Source organism: Cucurbita maxima, unplaced genomic scaffold, assembly GCF_002738345.1.
Source record: "Cucurbita maxima cultivar Rimu unplaced genomic scaffold, Cmax_1.0 Cma_Scf00006, whole genome shotgun sequence".
Taxonomy (NCBI): domain Eukaryota; kingdom Viridiplantae; phylum Streptophyta; class Magnoliopsida; order Cucurbitales; family Cucurbitaceae; genus Cucurbita; species Cucurbita maxima.
Window position 1 is genome coordinate 1,725,590 of NW_019272022.1, and position 21,189 is coordinate 1,746,778.

The 21,189-nt window shown below is 35.2% G+C and overlaps 4 protein-coding genes, 2 long non-coding RNA genes and 1 other non-coding gene across 7 annotated transcripts; 3 read left to right on the plus strand and 4 right to left on the minus strand.

The window, feature by feature from the left end:
* The first annotated feature begins 2,751 nt into the window (after positions 1-2,751).
* LOC111480703 lies at positions 2,752-5,634 on the plus strand. The gene is made up of 3 exons (XM_023125878.1): positions 2,752-3,078; positions 5,007-5,104; positions 5,215-5,634. Exons 1-3 carry the CDS (start codon positions 3,027-3,029, stop codon positions 5,479-5,481), a joined length of 417 nt encoding a protein of 138 aa, XP_022981646.1. The 5' UTR covers positions 2,752-3,026; the 3' UTR covers positions 5,482-5,634.
* LOC111480738 lies at positions 3,234-3,967 on the minus strand. Its single transcript, XR_002717913.1, has 2 exons — positions 3,657-3,967; positions 3,234-3,624 (listed from the first exon to the last, which is right to left on the minus strand). It is a non-coding gene; the product is annotated as an uncharacterized LOC111480738 (long non-coding RNA).
* Positions 5,635-5,679: 45 nt separating the features above from the next.
* On the minus strand, positions 5,680-7,325 carry LOC111480732. The gene is made up of 3 exons (XR_002717906.1): positions 7,227-7,325; positions 6,444-6,519; positions 5,680-6,357 (listed from the first exon to the last, which is right to left on the minus strand). It is a non-coding gene; the product is annotated as an uncharacterized LOC111480732 (long non-coding RNA).
* A 232-nt stretch (positions 7,326-7,557) lies between these two features.
* Positions 7,558-7,641, minus strand: TRNAL-CAA. Its single transcript has one exon. It is a non-coding gene; the product is annotated as a tRNA-Leu (tRNA).
* A 1,436-nt stretch (positions 7,642-9,077) lies between these two features.
* Positions 9,078-12,108, minus strand: LOC111480615 (two-pore potassium channel 1-like). Its single transcript, XM_023125758.1, has 3 exons — positions 11,899-12,108; positions 9,620-10,571; positions 9,078-9,489 (listed from the first exon to the last, which is right to left on the minus strand). Exons 2-3 carry the CDS (start codon positions 10,534-10,536, stop codon positions 9,339-9,341), a joined length of 1,068 nt encoding a protein of 355 aa, XP_022981526.1. The 5' UTR covers positions 10,537-10,571; positions 11,899-12,108; the 3' UTR covers positions 9,078-9,338.
* Positions 12,109-14,361: 2,253 nt separating this feature from the next.
* Positions 14,362-15,060, plus strand: LOC111480689. Its single transcript, XM_023125855.1, has one exon. It carries the CDS (start codon positions 14,442-14,444, stop codon positions 14,988-14,990), a length of 549 nt encoding a protein of 182 aa, XP_022981623.1. The 5' UTR covers positions 14,362-14,441; the 3' UTR covers positions 14,991-15,060.
* Positions 15,061-16,626: 1,566 nt separating this feature from the next.
* On the plus strand, positions 16,627-20,879 carry LOC111480616 (mitochondrial import inner membrane translocase subunit TIM50-like). The gene is made up of 11 exons (XM_023125759.1): positions 16,627-16,762; positions 16,795-17,076; positions 17,167-17,255; positions 17,395-17,431; positions 18,026-18,087; positions 18,182-18,295; positions 18,628-18,732; positions 18,825-18,923; positions 19,307-19,463; positions 19,583-19,685; positions 20,471-20,879. Exons 2-11 carry the CDS (start codon positions 16,827-16,829, stop codon positions 20,514-20,516), a joined length of 1,062 nt encoding a protein of 353 aa, XP_022981527.1. The 5' UTR covers positions 16,627-16,762; positions 16,795-16,826; the 3' UTR covers positions 20,517-20,879.
* The last annotated feature ends 310 nt before the right edge of the window (positions 20,880-21,189 follow it).

The following is a 21,189-nucleotide window of genomic DNA, read 5'->3' on the forward strand; positions in this document are numbered from 1 at the left end:
ATCTTCAACTATGTAATCGTAGCTTTAGTGCCTAACCTAAACATAGTTCAACGGGTCGATTGTAGCTACTACGTCAGATGAATCCGATATCTCGATTCTGCCTGAACCAACCACTTTCAACCTTCTAAACACTCTGTTGGCTCAAAAAGAAAGCTTGAACCAGGTCATCAATGAGTCAGCTCCTTCTACTGAACATCAAGCACCTCTGGTTCAGTTTTTTAATGTTTGTAACCAATATGTTTCATACTCTCCCGACTCAAGTCAACCTTTTTAATTTAACAGGCTACAATCAGGCGAGCAACTAGCTAAGTTAGAGGAAGAGTTACAAAAAGTAAAGGGTCTAGAGACCATGGGCTCAACATTCCGGGATTGACCATCTTTTCAGAGGTAAAATCTCTAGAAATGTTGCGATGCTAAGACATATCAACCAAGAGTTTAAAATTTCAAATCATCCGTACTCACACGCTGAAATAAAAAACTTAGTGTGTATTGTCTGCACGTAATCCATAGTACTACAATTTTTCTCATTCGTGTAACTCTATCAAGAAAATAAAAGAACCTATCTATAAAAAAAATTATTTCATAGTCATATCATTACTTTCGAGTATCAATTATCGTTAAATTATTAATATTATAATTTTTCACGTCAACCTAATCATAATTATCGAGGTAAAGCACTGTACTCTCGATCAAAAGCTTAGAAATTCGAATTCAAATAATATTTTAATTTGAATATTATTATTATTATTATTATTTAAAAAAGAAAAAAAAGACAAACAATGAGAATAATGGAAGACATTCCAACGCAAATACCACGTGGCTGAATTAGTTAGATGAGATCAATAATCTAATTATAATAATTAAAATTAGACAAATTTAAAGTTTAGATCTAATAATAATAATAATAATAAATGTAAAATATTAGGTTTAAATTAGACAAATTTATGAGTTCATGGTCATTCATTGTGACCCATTTGGTGGTGTCTCAAACTGAAACCAAAACATTAAAACAAGCCCATTTCTATCCCCCACACCCTTTCGATCATGCTCTGCGGTTCGAGTGAGTCAAGTCAATTTAGATTCGCGTCGCCTACGGTCGAGCAACGTATACTCAAGGCTTTAGCTCTGTTTTAAGAAAAAAGTTTTAGAAGATAGGCAGAGAGATTTTCAAAAAAGAATTTGAAACCAAAGTTGAAAGAACGATGGAAAGCAGCGTTATATAACATAAACAAAGAAAGAAACATCAGGACTTAGATATCATATTATAGTATATATGTTGAGGCGATTTAGGTCTAGCAAACTTAGACATGATTTTACTGAATGGTCATGCAAAATCTTGGTGGGAGGAGTTGGTGACTAATCCTATCTCCCTATAGTACATTTTGAGACAATTCAGGTTGGACAGATCTGGGCAATGATTTCACTTAATAATCATACAAACAGAAAATACCATACGATACAACATGATATCAAATAAAGAGTTTGGCGTGACAGGTCTGGACGAGCATGACCGTGACACCCAGCATCATCTAATGGAACTCTCGCTAAGGAGACTTACTAAATCAGAGCTCGAAAGCTGGAAATGAATGAAACCTAATGAGTTTGGTTGTAACTGAATTGAGTTGTCCGATATGAATCTATCAAAAAACTCTATAAGCAGAAGAATTCATTCACTTATCAAGGTACACAATATTACTTTAGTTCAGTTCGATGCTATTTAGGTTTAAACATTGAGTATCTATATTATAGGTCATCTCGATGCCTCATCTTGCCAGATAAGTTTCAACTTACGTGAACCTGTTAACGTATACTTTAATCAACATGTTAATAGTTTGAATTTTTACAGCATCACTGAAATAAAACTTCGATGTTATGCAAGTATTAAATCCTGCCACTGAAATGTCGAGCAGATTCCTAATTGTTCACAAATGGTTAGCCACCTTTTACAAGGGAAGACAAAAGACATAAGGTAAAATTGGACGAATCAATGTAAATGTGTACAAGACTTGTGATCCAAACACAATTGGTGTTGATCACACCATGTGCTACCGTGGTAGCAAGAGGGGCCTAATTAATCGTCACGATTTAGATTTATTAGTACCAGACTCATCTTCTGACGTCACTTTTTCACTTTTTTATCCACCCACCTATCATCTTTCTTCGGACGTAAAAATCTCGATAGATTTTTTGAACAGTAACGCTTCATGGCAGTCAAACTATCTTCTTTTAATAAATTTTCGTATTTTAACTTTAACTTTTACGCATGTCGACAGACTTGACAAAAGTAAATTAACTTTGTAAGCATGCTTATCATCTCGTATTATAATATATTTATTTTGACGATCTTCGACTTTAATAAAATTTGTAAAATATTTTTTTAATAAAAGTAAAATGTCACTCCATAAAATATTTATTTATTTATTTTCAAACATTTAAATAAAATTTACAACTCAATTTGAATATATATTAACATGCTCGAGTCTGTCCTAAGTTTGGTTTTGGTTCATAGAATGGTTCGAGTCATTAAATTTTTTTTGAATACCAGTGTCAATTGACATGCTACCACTGGTTCACCATTGTTAACATGCCACGTGTTCTTGGTTCCCATCTCAAGTATCCCAAACCCACCATTCAAAAAGACAAAAATACCCCCCAACAATCATACTAACATCTCCTACGTAGGGGCAATTTGGGGTGATAATGGCATTTTATTTTAGGTTGAAAGAAGAGATTTTGATTCTCTCGTAGGTTCGTTGGGGATGTAATACAATATAATAAGATTATGTATTGTTTGTTAATCGAAATTGCGATTGAAGTTCGCGTTTCTCCTTGATTATCGGCGACAGGGGATTCTCTTTTTCCTTTTAAAAATTTATTCTCTCTGTTCAATTTTCGCCTTTAAATTCGAAGTTTCTTGGGAATCGTGTTGGTTCGTGGTGGTGTGTTCATCGTTTTTCCTTTTTCCTTATTCCTTTTCTGGGCTTTAGCGCCCTGTGGCCACTCAAATCGATGATCGTCAGTATTCAATGGACCCGTCGTCAGTGCACAACACTCCTCCAGTTGAAGAAGATGAGTGGGGTAATGTTTGTTATTTGATTCTTTAATCTATTTTCCCGCTTCTGTTATCGCCATTGGAATTAGGGTTTGTTTCTTCATTTGGGTTTCATCGGATTCGAAGTTCATCGGGTTTTGGGAATCTGGTTATAAGCCCTAATATTGAATCAGTCTGTTTTGTTTCTGTCTTACGATATATTTAATTTCCTTTTCTCTGTAGGATTTCTGTTGGAAATTTATCTGTTCATTTTGATCCAATTTGTCGATTGCTTCACTATCTATATTCTTTTGTTTTCTGGGTTTGGTGGTTTGTTCTTTGTCGTGGTGGGAATTTTGTTTCCCCTGTTTCTGAGACTTTGTGAAGCTAAGGAGTTACCCTTTCAAGAAATGTTAGATCCCACATCGGTGGGAACAAAAACGAAACATTGTATAGAGACCTCTCCCTAGCCGACGCTTCTAAGAGGGGAAGTCCGAAAGAGAAACCCCAAATAAGACAATATCAAGGGCGTGCCAGCAAGAACGCTAGGCACCGTGCCTAGCGTTAGGGGCGTGCCGGCAAGAATGCTAGGCCTTGAAGGGATGTGCCAGCAAGAACGCTAAACCCCAAAGGGATGGATTGGGGGTCCCACATCGATTAGAGAAGGGAACAAGTACCAGTAAGGATGTTAGGCTCCAACGAAGGTAGTGAATTGTGAGATTCTACATCGGTTGGGGAGAAGAACAAAACATTCTTCCCTAATGTTTTAAAAGCCTTGAGGGGAAGTCTTGAAAGGGAAAGCCCAAAGAGAACAATATCTACTCGCAGGTTGGGCGGGTATATTCACAAATTTCAGTACATAGGGAGTCGAACCCATTTTAGGTAGGAAAGTTTTTGTTTCATCAGATTAAGCTCTAAACTTCTGTGAGTAGTAAATTATTATCCTCTAGCTAAGTAAGTAAGAAATTTGTTGCATATTCAGCTGATAGATCACCCAAAATACAGCCAACACACACTTAAGATCCAACAGTAGAAGAATTCAAGCCCAGAAAAGAGTTATGTAGCCTAAAAGACTGACCAAACTGAGCACAAAAGTAGTTTAAGTCATCTAAAAGAACGTTCATATATTTCAAGAATACAACTTAACTATTAAAGAATGCTGATGTTGCTATGCATTCTTTAGCTCAGGTTCAGTTTGATAGAGTTCAAGGGCTAAGTTCAACTATCTTAGATATTTAGTTACATGAGGGAAATGATTTTGTTCTGTTGAATATATTTTTCTTTCTGTAGTGGTTGCCTCATGTAGAACGGAAAATGATGTGTTACTTGATGAATAGCTTTTTGATGTCTTTGCAAGTTACTTCGTGGAATGCGTAAATTAGAAGCTAGTTGTTAGGTGAAAGGTTAACAATGATGTAGTGTTGGGTGGCATTTGCTTAGAAATGGTGAATATAATTGCGAGATCCCACATTGGTTGGATTGGAGAACGAAACATTTTTATAAGGATGTGGAAAGCTCTCCCTAGTACATTTTAAAAACCTTGAAGTGAAGCCTAGAAGGTGAAGCCCAACGATTACAATTTCTACTAGCGGTGGACTTGGACTGTTACAAATGACGTCAAAGCCAAACACCAGGTGATATGCAAGCGAGGAGGCTGAACCCTGAAGGGGGGACACTAGATTGTGTGCTAGTGAGGATGCTGGGTGCGAAGGGAGTGTATTGGGAGGTCCTCATCAAAGGGAATGAGAGCGAGCGAACTGTGACTGATTGTGTTTTTAGTTTTATTTGAATGATCAAGCTAGCTAGCTGTTTCCTTGTCAAATTACTGACCAGAATGATAATTTGTTGATATTCATGAAAGCTTTATGAACAGTCCCTATCATTGTGGGGTACTACACTATATGCTCATGACCAAGCTACCATCATTTCCTTTTTTGCCTCACTTCTAAGCTAACTTTTTTCTATTTTGCAACAGACACCGATGGGTTCGTGATTCCGAACTTGGGGATCGAAGGGACAAACCAAACTAAACTTGGCTCTCCAGAAGTAGAAATCCAAGAACCTCCTCCAAAGGTTTTATCACCAACTCTTATAAGTTGTATGACCGCTTGCTAGGACGTTTAATATCCTTCGACTGCGGTGGTGTTTGTATCGACAATTCTATTCATGCTTTTATTGTTCAGGCTAAAGAAGAGACGACGATCTATCTCGGCCCACATGGCGCGCCACCATCACAGTCAAAACAGCAGTATTCGAACCCCGCCAATCGGAAGCAACGGTTGAGGCAGAAATTGAAGGAAGCAGACCGGAGGACCACAACGGGACGGGAGAATAAGTTGGAGAATTTGAGAGAGCTTGTAGGTGGTGGAAGATCAAGCATGAATATGGCAAAAGGTTCTTCTAGGGACTGGCTTGATCCACATTGCCATGAGGCTCAGTTCCACAAGTAATGTCCACAGAGATTTGTAAGACGGACTTGAGAAAATTAGCATACTAAAATAAGTTTTGTATTAGATCATTGATGGCATAATTGAAGTAAGTTTGCATACAAAGCAGGATATTTGGTGAAGATAATCATTGAATGTTGTTGATCTTCCCAATAACAATGCCTCTCAATCTAACGAATTGAATCATTGATGATATTATCTGCCAAGTCAATACGATCCATTATGTTACGTGATGCGAATTTCAACCATATATTATTATGACTCAACTTCCACCCTTCAAATTCCCATCACACCTACTGGTTCCCAGAATGTCCCGCGGTAGAACCATGAATTCCTGTCACACCTACTGGTTCCCAGAATGTCCCGCGGTAGAACCATGAATTCCTGTCACACCTACTGGTTCCCAGAATGTCCCGCGTACCGTGAAAATCTTTTGGAACTTGACTGACATAGAGTCTGATCATCATCAAATAAGAAGTCAAAGGAATTAGTGGACATACCGGATCTCCATGAGTGTATTAGTTGATTGACAATCACTTCTAGTCACTCCTATGAGGTACAACCACAGGGGCAACTACAACGTATGCATCTACATTCTCACTGGTTTGTTCCCAAATCTTTGGTCTCGATAATTTGCCAAATTTTCGAATTGATCAGCAAAGAATCCACCTTTGCAATTGCTCAATAAAAACGAAACTTGGTCTTCTACCTAATAAACGTGACCATTAATCTTTTCCTGATCTTATGCATCAAAGCAAGCTCATTGATTTTGCAGCTCTCATCCTAGCAATGTTAACACTTAACATAGTGATCTCTGCGCGTAATTGACACTGGTCTTGGCCTTTCAACGTGATCTCCCAGCGGTACAAGAATTTGAAACTGGTATACAAGAAAGAAGAATTAGTATTATATCCTGGCAACTCATGAAGAATTTAAGACAAGGTAGCCTCTCCCCCTCCTCTCACCTTTCTTATTCCTTCTTTTTGGCGTCACTTACCGAGGAGCCCGATTCATGGTTGTTACTTTGACGCATATTATATTCTATAGAAAACATTTCATATTTTATATTATTATAAACAAAAAAGAACCTAATTTACATATATTTATACTTTAAGTTACGTACAATATAAAACTATATGCATCCTATACAAGTTTCGAAAATAAAACAAAAGTAATTATAACAAAACAGACTTGGATCGAGGTAGGATCCTTGAGGTCTTTGGTGAACTTTTATTCATAACAGGTTATTTATCGGTCTTTGGTCTGGATTGGGTCCTCAATCCAACCATTCCCTTGTATCTTAGGCTCGTTAGTTAATTCCCAACAATCTTAGGGTGGTTTGGCTAATCAACCTTTATCTAATGATTCTGTTTATGCTTATTATAAATTTTTGACTCGTATGTAAGACTCGTAAATCTCTGTCTCTTTGTTTAAATTCTGTTGGTGGATGTGTGAGGGCAGTCGATCTTGTTTCCACTCTGGCTAAACAATTGGATATCAAACCACTTTTGTTGAGGCATTTCCGTAGCATTTAGGCACACAACAGACTATACTGAAACTATTAAAAAACAATTAGAATTCCTAATTTTCTTCCGAGATGATTCCAAAGAAGAAGAAAACGACTCACCAATATTTCAACAAAACCAACATAGTAATCGAATTAACCCAATCACAATAGAAAGCTTCAGAATCCCCAGTTCATACATCATAAATCCAAAAGCAGCATCAGGAAAAAGAAATTAACATACCTCTTCAATGATCTTAACTGCGACTCGGTCATTCATACTTCCACCTGGATTCAAAAACCCGATACAGGACACGAGGAGTTCACACGAGCAACAAATTTCACAAACTAAAACCCTATTCAAACCTTTGAATTTTTACTCAATTGCTTATATTAACATTAAGACTCGGAAATTATATTTTTACCCTTTGCAAAAATGAAATTACATTTTAACCTCGACTGAAATTGGGCTAAGCCCATTGGTAAACAATGGCCCAAAGGCTCGAGAACAAAATGTCGTCCGGTTATCAAACGAGACAGAGAAATGACAAAAGAAATAAATCAAACATATTTGTTGTCAGAAGTGGGATTTGAACCCACGCCCTCTCTCGAAGACCAGAACTTGAGTCTGGCGCCTTAGACCACTCGGCCATCCTGACATTTTTGTATTATAATTTACACAGTAAGGAATATGTTCTGTGTTTTAGTCCAATTGAAAATGTCAGAAAGAAAAATTAAAACAAAAAAAAATTATGATAAATATTTGTACACCTTTTTAAATAGAAAAAATACTTTTTATTATTTTATATATATATTTTTGTAGCTAATTTAAAAAAAAAATTCATCGGTTATATATATATATATATATGAAGGCCAATTAATTATTAACTATTACATTAATATTTGAACAAGTTGATAAACAACATGAAAAGGAACGAAGAAGAAAAAAGCTTAGAAAAAAAATTAGATTATCAAAACCTAAGTTACATAACTCGTGCAAAATACAAAGCTAAACTTTCTAGATGTCGAACCAATGCGTTCAAAAGCTAGTATATTATTTTAGCTTAATTTTGTGGCAGATGAGATTAGATGGATTATAGAATTTGTTAACTTCCACACGATTGAATCATCGACTTTTAAGATGATAATTGATGTTTTATTTGAGCTAGGTTTAAATTGGTAACTTTGAGACATGATTATCTTTTTGGTTAATTAGGTAAAATTAATGAAAATTAGAGAGGGTAACATCGTAATACATGTTTAAGCAATTGAAAATTTATAATAAAAATTGATACAATTTAGGGCTCGAGAGTAAATTAATTTTTTTCCATTAAAATATAATCAAAATTTTAGACTTGAAAAATATTTTAAAATATTTAATTTAAAAATAAAAATTGGTAAATTCTAAATCAAAATATTGTTTTCATTACAATTATTTGACCAAATAATTAAAGCATAGTATTTACTTTCCTAATATTTTTGTTGACACATTCTGTCACTTTTTATATTTATTCATGTCAAAGATAATTTAACTAATAGATTACTATATGGAAATATGACTATTCATGTCATATGTAATTAATGTTATTGTTAACCTTTATGGGTTTCTCCCCAGTAACATTTACTTTCTCAAATTATTTTAGAGTCAGATTGACTCCTAGAAGTGGAATCAGTAAGCATGTTCGCAACTAAGAAACTAGACAAATTGAATGTTGATCGAGATCAAGAACATATGCTCTATTTGAGAGAAGTCCTAAATAGTGTTTGATATTTGAAATCTCTCCGATTGTCGCTAAACCCAAAAAGAATAGTGTTTGATATTTAAATTCTATCATGGATGAGATTGTCACTAAAGCCAACAAGATTGACATGGTGGCTAGTCGCCTCGAGGGCATGACGGTCTAAAAGTTGATGTTAAGGGTTGAGAGACCTTAGAAGCCAAAGTCACACAACGTGGTGGCTTCGAGAGTGGGGATAGTTCGACTAGGCTTTATTACCTAAATAGAGGAGTGTGTCAAATGTTTAGACAACTCTAAAAAAGGAGCCTAAACTCTTCTATCGGGTTCGAATTCTAAAGAACTTTATCTTCTATAAATTAGCCTACGACACATCAACCTATAATTTATCAAAATTTTAAAACATTTCAGTAACAAGAAGTGGATACCTTAACCAAAAACATAAGGACGATAACCGATCTCAAAAGAGTATTGAATGATTTGCAAGCAGAGCTGCTGTTCACATTCCTCCCAGATTCCTGGAAAACAAGAAACAGCAAGACAAACAACACAGCAACATGTCAAAAACAACCTTAACTCTTGTCATATAAAAGGAAGGCCACCAGCATATCCTCTCTGGTTTAAGACGATTGAGCAAGTGTTAAATCAGATGTGGACAGCGTTCCTGACTGATCAACATCAAGCTTCTCAAATTCCTTCAGCACAGGTGCAATGTCATCTTCTGTGATTTTCCCCATCTCTTTCAGCTTGTGTATCACAAATTCTGCAGCCCTGTGTAAGATTAAGAACGAAACAATTAAGTGAACAACAAAACATATAAGAATTCCACAAACTTGCTTGTGGTCTTCTCAGAAATCAATTGAGGAATGTTATGTGATGAAAAGAACAGATTACGACTTACCCGACGACCCTGTCGTTATCGAGATCCGCAGCCTCAAGATCCAAGTTTGTCACCTTTTTACTCAGAACCCACTTCACCAGAGACTTCTGCCTTCTTTCAGTGTTTAGCTCAGCAATGTAGAGGAAGAACTGAGCCAGTGTGATGGTACTTATCAAGATCCAGAAAATGGCGAAGATGCGCCCCGACTTAGTCGAGAAGCTTTTGTCTCCATAGCCTAATGTAGTGATGGTAGAACATACACAATAAAAGGCATCAATGAAACCCAACTTCTCAATGGTAACAAGAAAGACAGTCCCAGAAATGATGAACAAAATAAGCAAGAGAAACACCACTATACACTTGTTTCTGGCTTTATCAGTATCAATTTCTTTTGTCATGTCACAATGGCCGTTTTGGTGCGCATTCAACGTCTTAAATAGCAAGATTTCCTGCTTCTCTACCAAATAATCGGCTGCACTGCTTAGTATTAGGCCAACGAGGGCCATTCCTGAGAAGACAAAAGCGCAAGCTAGTAGTTTTGTGGAAGGACTGTTTGGGACAAGATCTCCATATCCAACGGTTGTCATTGTCACAATAGTGAAATAAATGGCATCAACTATTCCGTTTGTTTTTTCCCCTCTGATTTGGTACCTGACAAGATAAAAACATAGAGTTCCTATACCCATGTATAGTATTAAAACTAAGGCTACTCTTCTTAAACTCGGACCAAGATTTCCAAAAATAAATCCTGAACGTGGAACTGGACAAGTGTCTGCGCCGGTGCCGGTGCCGGTGGTCTCTGAATGAGGTGAATCCGCATGAGGAGCACTCTTAGTGCGCCTCAATCGTCCTTTGCTTCTGGGAATATCTAATATTCTTGTTCCAATAGTATTAGACGACGTTGGTAACAGCGGCTCTATCACTTCTTTGCTGGCCATTAAAGATAATTCAACAAACTACCAATGTCAAGAACCTGCATAACCACAAGAATTTCAAAGCCATGTTAATCAGTTTAGTGATGTGTAGATTCATAGATAAAATCATATTACTCGGCATTAAAGTTGTGAGATCCCACATCAGTTGGGGTGGAAAACAAAGCATTCTTTATAACGCTGTGGAAACCTCTCCCTAGTAGACGCGTTTTAAAAACCTTGAGAAAAAGTCCGAAAGGGAGAGTCTAAAGAAACAATATCTGCTAACGGTAGGCTTGGACTATTACAAAAGTTCTGCCTTAATAGAAAACTTGAAGTGTCATGATTCAGTGAAAAATATGAACAGAATAGTTTGGAGGTTCTACATGAATTAAAGAGACAAAAGACCAACTTTACAAACGGCTTCCTTTTTCATATAGCTTCCGTTTTCACTATTGCATTCAACCTAAAACTTTTGATTCATCATCTGCCTCAAACTTTAACATAAAACCTCTTCAAAATATCAGCAAAATAGAAGAATCCAATTCCAGGTTCATCCTAAAATACTAACAAAGAAGACTTGAGGCCAAATTCTTATGTTCTGAAATTGAGATGCAGAATTATTCCATCAATAAACATTATAACACAACAAAAAGTAAGGGTTGAAATATGGATACTGAAAATTTTCGACCAATTTCCTTGCCAAGGAATAGAATCTACTACACTTGACGTATTATCTCAATCAATATAACTTGTTACGATCATAAAATTTATACCCATCAACGTCTTAAGAATTGTAGATAATCGAACAAACGAATCACTTTAGTTGGTCTAAAATCAAGTTCAACCTAGGAAAATAGTTCAGTCGATTCCAGTTCCAGAATTAACTTCAGTGCTAAGTTCAGTTGAAGCTTCAAGTACAATATGCCTTTTTCTACGATAGTGATATCATGTATCGAATTCACAAGCCAAAAAACAACTTCCAAAACTGAGAACATTATACATAGCATCCGAGTCAAATCTATTCGGGAATCACGTTAGGAAGAGGGGCAGTTTGACGATTATAAACATAGATATAGATCTCTTCCAAAGTACGAATTTCAACCATCATCCACTGTTTCCACGATCTATAAAGAAACTGTCTCCCACAGAACACCAATCATTAACAACAAAGGCTCCACAAACGACATTATCAAATAGCGAAATAAGGAAGCCATAGAACACGGAAACTTCATAAGCTATAAACTTAATAAATATGCCGCAGAAGCGATCTATACAAATTACAACAAAATGAAAACGGAGATCTCAAAACAGACTTCATTAAGCGAATACGCAAAATTAAGTCAAGATCTGATTAGAAATTTGAACATGAGAAGAACGGAAGCTTACAGTGAATGGCGTTGAGTTACGATCGGATAAGCATTCGATTTGGAGAAGATTTGAGGTCGAGATGTTCAAGTTGACGTAAATATTTCGATTTGCAGGCGCTTTCGCTTTCTATTTCGTAATCGTTGATTGAAAATTTTACTGGTCGGAGCTCTTTTTTCTTTTCCCTGAACTCTGTTGAAGAAATTGGCCAGAGTAGTTACAGTTACTTAATCCACCCCAAATTGGAAGTGTGAGAGATTTTTTTTATTAGTTAAATCCGTATATAAATATAAATAAATAAGTAAATATAGATAATATTAAAATTTTAATTTTATAAACTATGATAATAAAACTTTATATTATATGGAAAATTTCATTCAAATATGCGTCTCATACCACAATCGCACCCTTATGGCAACCGAATAAGAGAATAAGAATAATATAAAATTAATTAATTAATTAATTAATTAATTTTTATTGATTAACCGTAGATCAATAAACCCAACTAATTATCTAAAATTCAATAATTTAATAATAATTTGTGACCCAAACAAAAATATTCTTTCATTACGTAAAATTGTTAAAACAAGAAGGTTTTTGGACGTCTTAATCACTTACAGATTAGTTCATCCGAATACTCCATAAATAAGATATCATGTTTTTTTTTTATGTTGATATACAAAACATTGCAGTTAGGAACCACATAAGGTACGAGACAATTGTGACCAAATTGGACATCTTGATTTGTTCTATAAATTTAAGTAACACGTCGTATTATTCTCTTACGTGATATCAAGAGTATCAATTGTTGTAGAGTAACAGAGTTCGATGTCATTCAATGACACATGTCTCGTTTTTACCCTCTGATTGAATTATACAGCCCAAAATTCTATTTCACATTTTTACCCTCTGTCTTTTTTTATTTAATTTGTGAGGGTAAATATTTAAATTTTTAATTTTCGAATTTAAGATTTATATCTTAACTAGTTAAATGTAGAATTATATTTTATAGAAATATTAAAAATTAAAAATTATATTTAAAAACACCCGAATGGACACTTGTAACTTTTTATTTATTTATTTTTATTTTATCAAATTTGTTTCCTCCTTTTCCAAAAAGTTTTTGATGTTTGTTAGATGGAGAGAGATCCAATTTTTCAATTATTCCCATCTAAGGGTAAAAAGGTCATTTAGCAAGTTTCTGTTTCAGAACTCTCCACAATGCCCACTTAAGGGTAAAAAGGTCATTTATCAAGTCTCCGTCTGTTTCACGACTCCCCTTAATCGAGGTTCGACTCCTTTAGAGTAGTCTTAGTCATTTTTTACTGTCTTCGTGCCGGCTTGACTCCTTTTTTCTTTTTATTGGAGTCCTTTGTTCGACATTCGACACGGCTATGTTTAGGGCATGGCTCTGATACCATGTTAGACGAACACGACTCTCCACAATAGTATGATATTGTCCACTTTGAGCATAAGCTCTCATGGCTTTGCTTTGGGCTTCCCCAAAAGACGTCATACCAATGGAGTTAGTATTCCTCATTTATAAACCCATGATCATTCCCTAAATTAGCCGATGTGAGACTTTTCATCATCCAACAATTGGGTCCCTGATTCGTGTAGACAGCTCACATACCGCTTTAATGGACAAACATTTCAATCCTTAAAATATACTCCAACTCATATGTCAAATTGATCAGTGAGAGTTCGAAAATTTCAAAATAGAGAAGATAATTATAAAATCAAAATCAAAATTTCTCTTATGAACGCGGTAATATTTTTATTTAAAAAAAAATAATTGTAAAAAAAAAAAAAAAATTATTTAGGAGAAGTGGTGGCTATTATTAACATAAGCTTTCAAAGTTATTATTATGAGAAGTTTGAGCATTTGGGGGAGAGGAAACTAACTACTCATCATGGGAAAATGCTTACACCTAAAGTTTTTTTTTTTGCCAACTACTATTCTCTCTTTACAATATAACCACTAACCCACCTTTCTCTCTCCTCTCAAAATCATTATTTAATTTCGATGTGACTTACCCGACTTACCCGACAAACGAGCTCAAATCTTCTAACATACAAAAAAAAATGAAAAGGGCCTCGAGCTCTCGAGTAAATTCTTCATTATTACTCATTATCAAACAGGTACCTCAACAGTGAGCGAAAAGACTCCTCCCATAACCTACCTTATTCAGTATCATATTGATTCCCTAGGTTAGATCTCGGTTTCTTGTCTTAATTAACCCATTTTAAAAATCTATACATCTTAATGGTTGCCGTTTGAATTATAGTATTTGCCCTTCTTAAAGGGCAATCTCGACTCACCACATAACCCTAAAGTGGGTAGTTAAGAAGTAATTAAATAAATTAGGGTTTATCTCTCACTAACTCCGCTCTAATCCGAAAGGGTATTTTGGTAAAATCACCAATCCACGAAAAGGGTCTCTATAAAAACCAAGCTACCTTCTTGGGTTTCTCTCAAAACATAAACTTTCCTCAAAATTCTCAAAAAAAAAAAAAAAACACTAAGCTCATCTTCTTCCTCAGCTCAAGAAGAACACAAAGCCATGGCCGACCAAAACAACAACCAAACACTTCAAAAGGTAACAAAATTATTGTTTTCTATCTCTTTGTTGTCCTTCTTCTTTACCCTTCCATCTTGGCTCTTCCATTCCCCAATTCTCGACTCTTCCAACCAACCAATCGACAAGAACTTCATGTTCCTTCTCTGCAACGGTCTCCTCGTTTTCCTCGCAAAATATTCAGGTCTATTCAAATCTCTCTCCACTTCCCAACCAAATTACGACGCATTCAGTGTCTATGAGCTCGACTCTTTGTCACCTCCAACGATGTTGGAGGACGAGAAACAAACAACAGTGTCTACAACAACAATAACAACAACACGAGAAAAGAACGATGAGTCAGAAGAAAAAACCATTTCGATTTCAGAAATTGGCGACGATGAAGTTGAAGAAGACGACGATAGAACAGGTGATGAAGAAGGGAATGACGACGCGTTGAACGATGAAGAACTTAACAGAAAATTCGACGAATTTATCAAAAGAATGAAGGAAGAAATCATAGATGATGCTCAAAAGACTCTAGTAGTAGTTTAATTAGTAAAGAAAAAAAATAATGATATGACACCTTGTATACTTGTAACAAGATTCACATTCTTCAGAAATACTATAAGCTAATTAAAATTTTTAAAAAATTTAGTTTGTCGAGTTTTTGTTTAAAGGCGTTTATGTTAATAAAAATACGATCATGAGATACCTAAGAAAACAATTTATCGATGAAACCGAAATAAGGAGAAGATACACCATGTATTCTTACTTCGATGTTTTTGAACGCTATTAATGAATTATCTACAAAATTATGCTCGAGTTGTCTAATCAATCATTTGAGCTGGTTGGTTATAAATGTCGTTATCCATTATCGAAAAATTAAATTAATTTCTTTTATTTTTTTGGAAAAAAATCGATTTTTTTGAAAAAGAAAAAAGGAACAAAGAAATATTTATTTATTTATTTATTTTATCATATGAAAATAAATTACATTTTTTTTTCGGTATAATCCAAAATAGTCATATTTTACATTTTTTTTTTATAAGGTCTTGATTTTATGAAAAACGTTGATAGAAATATTGTAACAAATGAACGGTTTATATTTCTTTTAAGATGCGATTTTAACGTAAAAGGAGCAAGTCGATGAAAAAAATTAAATTAAAGAAAAAAAAAAGGAGAAATTGATACCCGGAAAAAAAGAGCACATGAATAAAGTGAGACCACATTTGAAGGAATGACCTCGTGAAAATTTTCTTAAGATGCATGTGAGTGATGACAAAGCATGTTAAAAGGACTCGTGTTGGTTCATGGGAATAGTTTTCAATCTTAGATGCAAGCAGTAAGTAGTGTGACCTTATTGCAAGGGATTGTCGGGGCCATTAGAAGGTGCCAAATCAAATTCCGAATTCTGGGTATGGGATGTTACATTCTCTCTCTCGTTTTTTGGTGTAGTAATCAAAATGTATTTTAATGTCGGGTCGTGTTGAAAAAATTTACGAAAAAATAATATATATAAATATATGATGAAAACAAGATTGTTTTAAATAGGAATAAAGATGGGGAAATTGAATAAAACTGTCCACCATAGTTGTGGGGGCTAAGAATAAAAGGATGTCGGTATGACAGTGTCTCTTCCTCTCTAAAAGTAGGTTCTATTCCAAAAGCGTCATCCGCCGCTCGGATGGTGGATCGAATGAACACTCAATCGTCTTATTACAATAGTAAATGATAGAGATATGTCGATGATCTAGAAGTTACTTGAGATTCTAGCTTGTTCGAGAAGTTTCGTATGTGCTAGGTAAGAATGTATTCGTATATTCTGTTTTAGAAAACGTGAGGTCTTTGACAATATTTGCACAAAAAAACGAAATTTAAAGTAATATTTAAAAACGTAATCAAACAAAAGAGACAAAGTACAAAAGTCAGGAGTATCTCTCAAACCCTCTGTTAGATAAACACGACTCTTCATGGTATGATATTGTACACTTTGGGTATAAGATCTCGTAGCTTTGCTTTGGGATTTTCCAAGAGGTCTCATACTCGTGGATATAGTATTTCTTGATTATAAACCTATGATCATTTCCTAAATTAACGGATGTGAAACTTTCATCTAATATCTCGAGAGCCACGAGAGCGGACTCCCAATATTTATTATTATTATTATTATTATAAGAAAAGGAGGGTTTAAACACCAACTTTTGGATCCTTGCCGTGAACCGTAGTGTCATATACAGCGGCCTCGAAACGCAAACAGCCCTTTCAACGCCGGAGCAGTCCTGTCTCCGCTGCTTCTCCTTCTTCGCCGGAACCCTAAACTTCCGAACGTCAAACCTTCAGAACAAGGAAACTCTAAAACGAAAACTGATCATACTTAATTCTCCGAAAATGTCCCCGTCGATATTCCGATCCCGATTTATTTCCTTGCTAAAGAATCGCCATGGACGTCTTATGAGCTCCGACCTCGCTTCGATCCCTTCCAAGGATTCCATCATTGCGTCCCAGAAGCTCGTCTCCGATCAGATTCCGCAATCCATTTCTTCTTCTTCTTCTTCCTCTAAGCCCTTGAATTTCCTTAAGTACAGTTTGATTAGTGCTCTGACGGCGGCTACTGCAGTTGCTGGTTACGCCAGCTATGGTACTTTCCAAGGATTCGATGGAGTTTGATCTGGTTTTTATTTCATGAATGAATTAATTGGTGTAATGGACTGGTGTGTTGTTTTTTCAGCTTATAGTTACGATGAAATTGCGGAGAAGGCAAAAGCTCTCCGTCGGTCTGCAAGTTATACTGCCATGGACGATGTTTCTGGTGTTGATGTAAGTGTGACAATGTGTTTGATCTTGAGTTTGAGAAACTTAGCCATATTATTTTGAGTTGTTTGTGTCGTCAAATGAGGTTGCGTGCTTATGCATTTCTTTCACGTCTCTCTTTTTTTCTGCTTCAATTATTTTGTAGAAAGTTCAGGGCAGGCTATACTCCACGATAATGACAGGTAGAAGAACTGAACCTCTTGTTCTTATTCACATTTCCAATTCAAATGCTTCCTCTTTGCATGACGTTAATCTTATGATGAAGACCATTTACGGGTTACCATTTGTGGATAATTTGAAAACCCTACGAGAGCAAAATAACTCTTTGGAGCTCATACAAATTGTAGAAAATAAGCTAGTTTAGAGATGAGGGCTTCTGGTTTTGGGAGAGAGATCAAAGAATTTTGCTTTCCATTGGAGATAGCACAGAGAGAGACCAGAAGTCATCTCTCTCTCTCTCTCTGATAAATTTTGTAACTGTAAGCCTAAGTCATATCACTTAAGCTAGGGGACGTAAATATTAAATGCGCCCCGATGCCTCGGCAGCTGAGCTAGGTGCCGAAGTGCATGCTTGATAGAGGATGCTTTGCCTCCATCAAGGTGTTTTTGGTGCTCTTGCACACAAATCACACTTTTCAAATGCTGCACGATACCTGTGACTTGACAAAGTAAAGAGTTCAAATATATTGTATTCTTTGCTATTACTCTTTTATGCTATTCTATGTCATCCCTAACTCATAGTAATATTAGTTGACAAAAAGAACTTATTGTTGCAGTTCCTGTAAAACTAGCTGATGTTTACCTGGATTTGAGGAAGACAATTGAAGAACAAGTTAAAGTGCGTATGTTATTTCTGTTTGACATAGTCCTTGGATGTTTATTATCCTCTGTAAATTCGCTTTTCTCTAATCTTAAGTTTCTGTATCGTTTAGGGTTATACTGAACCCAATGCGGAAATGCTTCTTCCGGATTTGCATCCCTTGGAACAACATGTATTTACGCTTGTTCTAGATCTAAATGAGACTCTAGTGCACTCTGATTGGACGGTAAGGCTAATATTGAAGCTTATGTCGGAGCCCTTATAATTTTTTTATTTTTATCTTTTTGGGTAGCTCCGGTTGTAGTTTTCGCCTTTTTTGTTTGGCTTCCTTTTTTTCGTATTTGCTTTCTTTTTTGTGAGAGCTGTTTTCTTGGCTGAAAAGTTATTATTTTTAATTAGTAAATTTGTCGAATTTCATTTTGACTAGCTTTTTTCATAGGAGCTTCATCTTTTTTATTTTAATCAATAAACTCTTCTTGAATTTCTTTTATCATTGGATTTATGATGTTTTTCTTCTATGCTTGGTCATAACGACTTCTTGTTTTTGTGCTTATAAAGCGAGAAAGAGGCTGGCAGACATTTAAAAGACCTGGAGTTGATTCTTTCTTGGAACATCTTGCACAATTTTATGAAATTGTTATATTCTCTGATCAATCAAATATGGTAATTTATTTTCTTTTCATCTTAAGCTTGATTGCTACACTTATAAATTTTGATCACTGCAAAGTTCTACCTATTTTGTCTTGCTATTGCAGTATGTTGATCCTGTCATTGATAGGTTGGACCCCAAGCATTGCATACGATATAGGTTGTCAAGAGCAGCTACAAAGTACGAGAATGGAAAACATTACAGAGTATGTATTGGATGAGGGCTTATTTTTTTCTTCTCTAATTAATTATTCTCTAGATATTTGGATCTTACAATTTTGCACTCACTTGAGACGTAAAGATCATGGCCAGTTGTTTAACGTTAGCTCGTGCCATAAAATTTACCATTCTACATTACCTCATTGCCATATGCATTATACTCCATTATATTTTCCTTTTTGCTCATGTTCTAGTAAACTTTCTTCTTGAAATTATTGTGGATGAAAGTGATGAAAAATGATAAATAAAAGAATGGTGATCTATCATGAATATACTAATAATGTGGTTAGGTAACCCTTCCAAATTTATTCAATTTGTCTAATGCACAATTTCTTTGTTTATATTTCAAAAAAATAAAAAACAAAAACAGGACCTGTCAAAGCTTAACAGGGATCCCAGGAAGATTATTTATTTGAGTGGCCATGCATTTGACAGTAGTCTACAACCAGAAAACTCTGTTCCAATAAAGCCATGGAAGTGTGAGGCAGATGATACTGCTCTTCTTGATTTTATACCATTTCTTGAATGTAAGCATTCTGCTCTTGCACTTAATATGATGAAAATTCATAACTATGGATGATTTTATTGGTCAGTGAAAATTTGTAATTCTAGTCACAAATGCTTGAACATTTACTTGATTGTGCAGTTGTTGCACGAAATAGTCCAGCTGACATCAGACAAGTTCTAGAATCATATAATGGATGTGATATTCCCACAGAATTTATAAGACGTTCTAAAGAGCATCAAAGGTGATTCTTCTTCTGCTTTTAAATTATGTAACTATAGCATTTTAATTCTCTTTCTGGCTCAATTTGAATTCCAAGACTAGTTTGTTTACTTTGCTATTTTCAATATGCAGATCTATGTCCTCATGCTATTATAGATCTATCAACTTAATATCTACCACTAATTAGAATTAATTAATACAAGAAAGTTGACCTGACATTACACTTTAGCTAGCATGGTATCTCGTTAGTCACAACTTCTTTGTTAGTATAACTGGATAATAGACATTGGAGATCAAATGGCCAAAATCAAACAAATGAGAGCTTAGGGAAAAAAAAGAGTTTAAAATGATAATTTAGAAGGGTTGATAATCCAACTTTTTTAGTTGATATTTGATTGTTTTCGTATTGCTTTTGTTCAAATTCTTTTCGTATGCTGGAGGAAATAGTTTCATTATTACCTGTTGTGATTTATATTGTTCGTTGGGCCTTTATAGATTCATGCGATTCATGAGAACACCTGTTTTATAGTAGACTTATATGATTCATGTGGAGGCTTAATTTACTGTTTTTGTGGTATTCTAGGTTTGCTTGTAAAGTTTTTTGAGTATTTTCTATTGAAAGACATCCCACAAAGTTAATTAAAATGCCTGCAAAGTAGAAACTAAGTTATTGCGAGATGGAATGAAATGAAGTAATCAACTAATTTAAACGATCAGTGATGACTGCGATCGACATTACTTCAAATGATCTATATATCACATAAAAAATCATGTTCTATTTGATCAACATCTTAGCTATCAATGCAGGCGGATACAAGAACAGAAGCAGCAAGGGCGACTATGGAAACGTTGAGATCCGAATAGTGTAAAAAGTTGATTGAAATTGTAGTGTGGAACAAAAACAAAGATAACCAACTTTCTTCTGCAGGCGTAGAAGAAACCTGAGATTGAGACAATGGATTTTCTGTTATACATTTCCATTAGTTCCAGGTTCTTGATAAGCAAGAGCCTCTCTCATAAGTTTTGCTACTCATTTGCCCCATCTTGTTCTGGCAGGCAATGAAGTTTTGATTTTGTGTGTCATGATATGGATATCCTCTTGAGTTTTCCTGAGTAGCTATGACCGTCCATGTCTAGTTACACAATTATAACCCTTTGATTTTCTATTGTCCCTTTCAGAATGCATCAAAACTGGTGAATTTACCCATTTCAATCATGACATTTGTTTCTGTGCTTTTTCTTTTTAGTTATTGGCAAATGGGGAATGGGAAAGAGAGAGGACAAAGATTTCTCTCCATTAACGGGACGGAGATAAATATTACATTCTCTACCCTTGTTCCTGTCCTGCCTCATTTATATATATGACAGAGTCTTATACAAAAAAAATACGACAAGAATCTCTGGTGTTGAGGGAATTGCATGTATCAAAATTGAAAAAAGAATTGATCTTATTCAAGTGATAATCTTTATGGGATTCCCAAAATTATTAATAGATGGTGGGTCTTGAAAAATTGAAGAATTACAGA

Bases quoted from the DNA above. Each gene is read 5' to 3' on its own strand.
- LOC111480616 (XM_023125759.1), top strand. From the start codon at position 16,827: ATGTCCCCGTCGATATTCCGATCCCGATTTATTTCCTTGCTAAAGAAT. The intron at 17,256-17,394 runs GTAAGTGTGACA...ATTATTTTGTAG, and splicing joins ACGATGTTTCTGGTGTTGAT to AAAGTTCAGGGCAGGCTATA. The intron at 18,733-18,824 runs GTAATTTATTTT...TTGCTATTGCAG, and splicing joins TCTCTGATCAATCAAATATG to TATGTTGATCCTGTCATTGA.
- LOC111480703 (XM_023125878.1), top strand. From the start codon at position 3,027: ATGGACCCGTCGTCAGTGCACAACACTCCTCCAGTTGAAGAAGATGAG. The intron at 3,079-5,006 runs GTAATGTTTGTT...ATTTTGCAACAG, and splicing joins AGTTGAAGAAGATGAGTGGG to ACACCGATGGGTTCGTGATT. The intron at 5,105-5,214 runs GTTTTATCACCA...TTTATTGTTCAG, and splicing joins TCCAAGAACCTCCTCCAAAG to GCTAAAGAAGAGACGACGAT.
- LOC111480615 (XM_023125758.1), bottom strand. From the start codon at position 10,536: ATGGCCAGCAAAGAAGTGATAGAGCCGCTGTTACCAACGTCGTCTAAT. The intron at 9,490-9,619 runs GTAAGTCGTAAT...AATCTTACACAG, and splicing joins GATAACGACAGGGTCGTCGG to GGCTGCAGAATTTGTGATAC.
- LOC111480689 (XM_023125855.1), top strand. From the start codon at position 14,442: ATGGCCGACCAAAACAACAACCAAACACTTCAAAAGGTAACAAAATTA.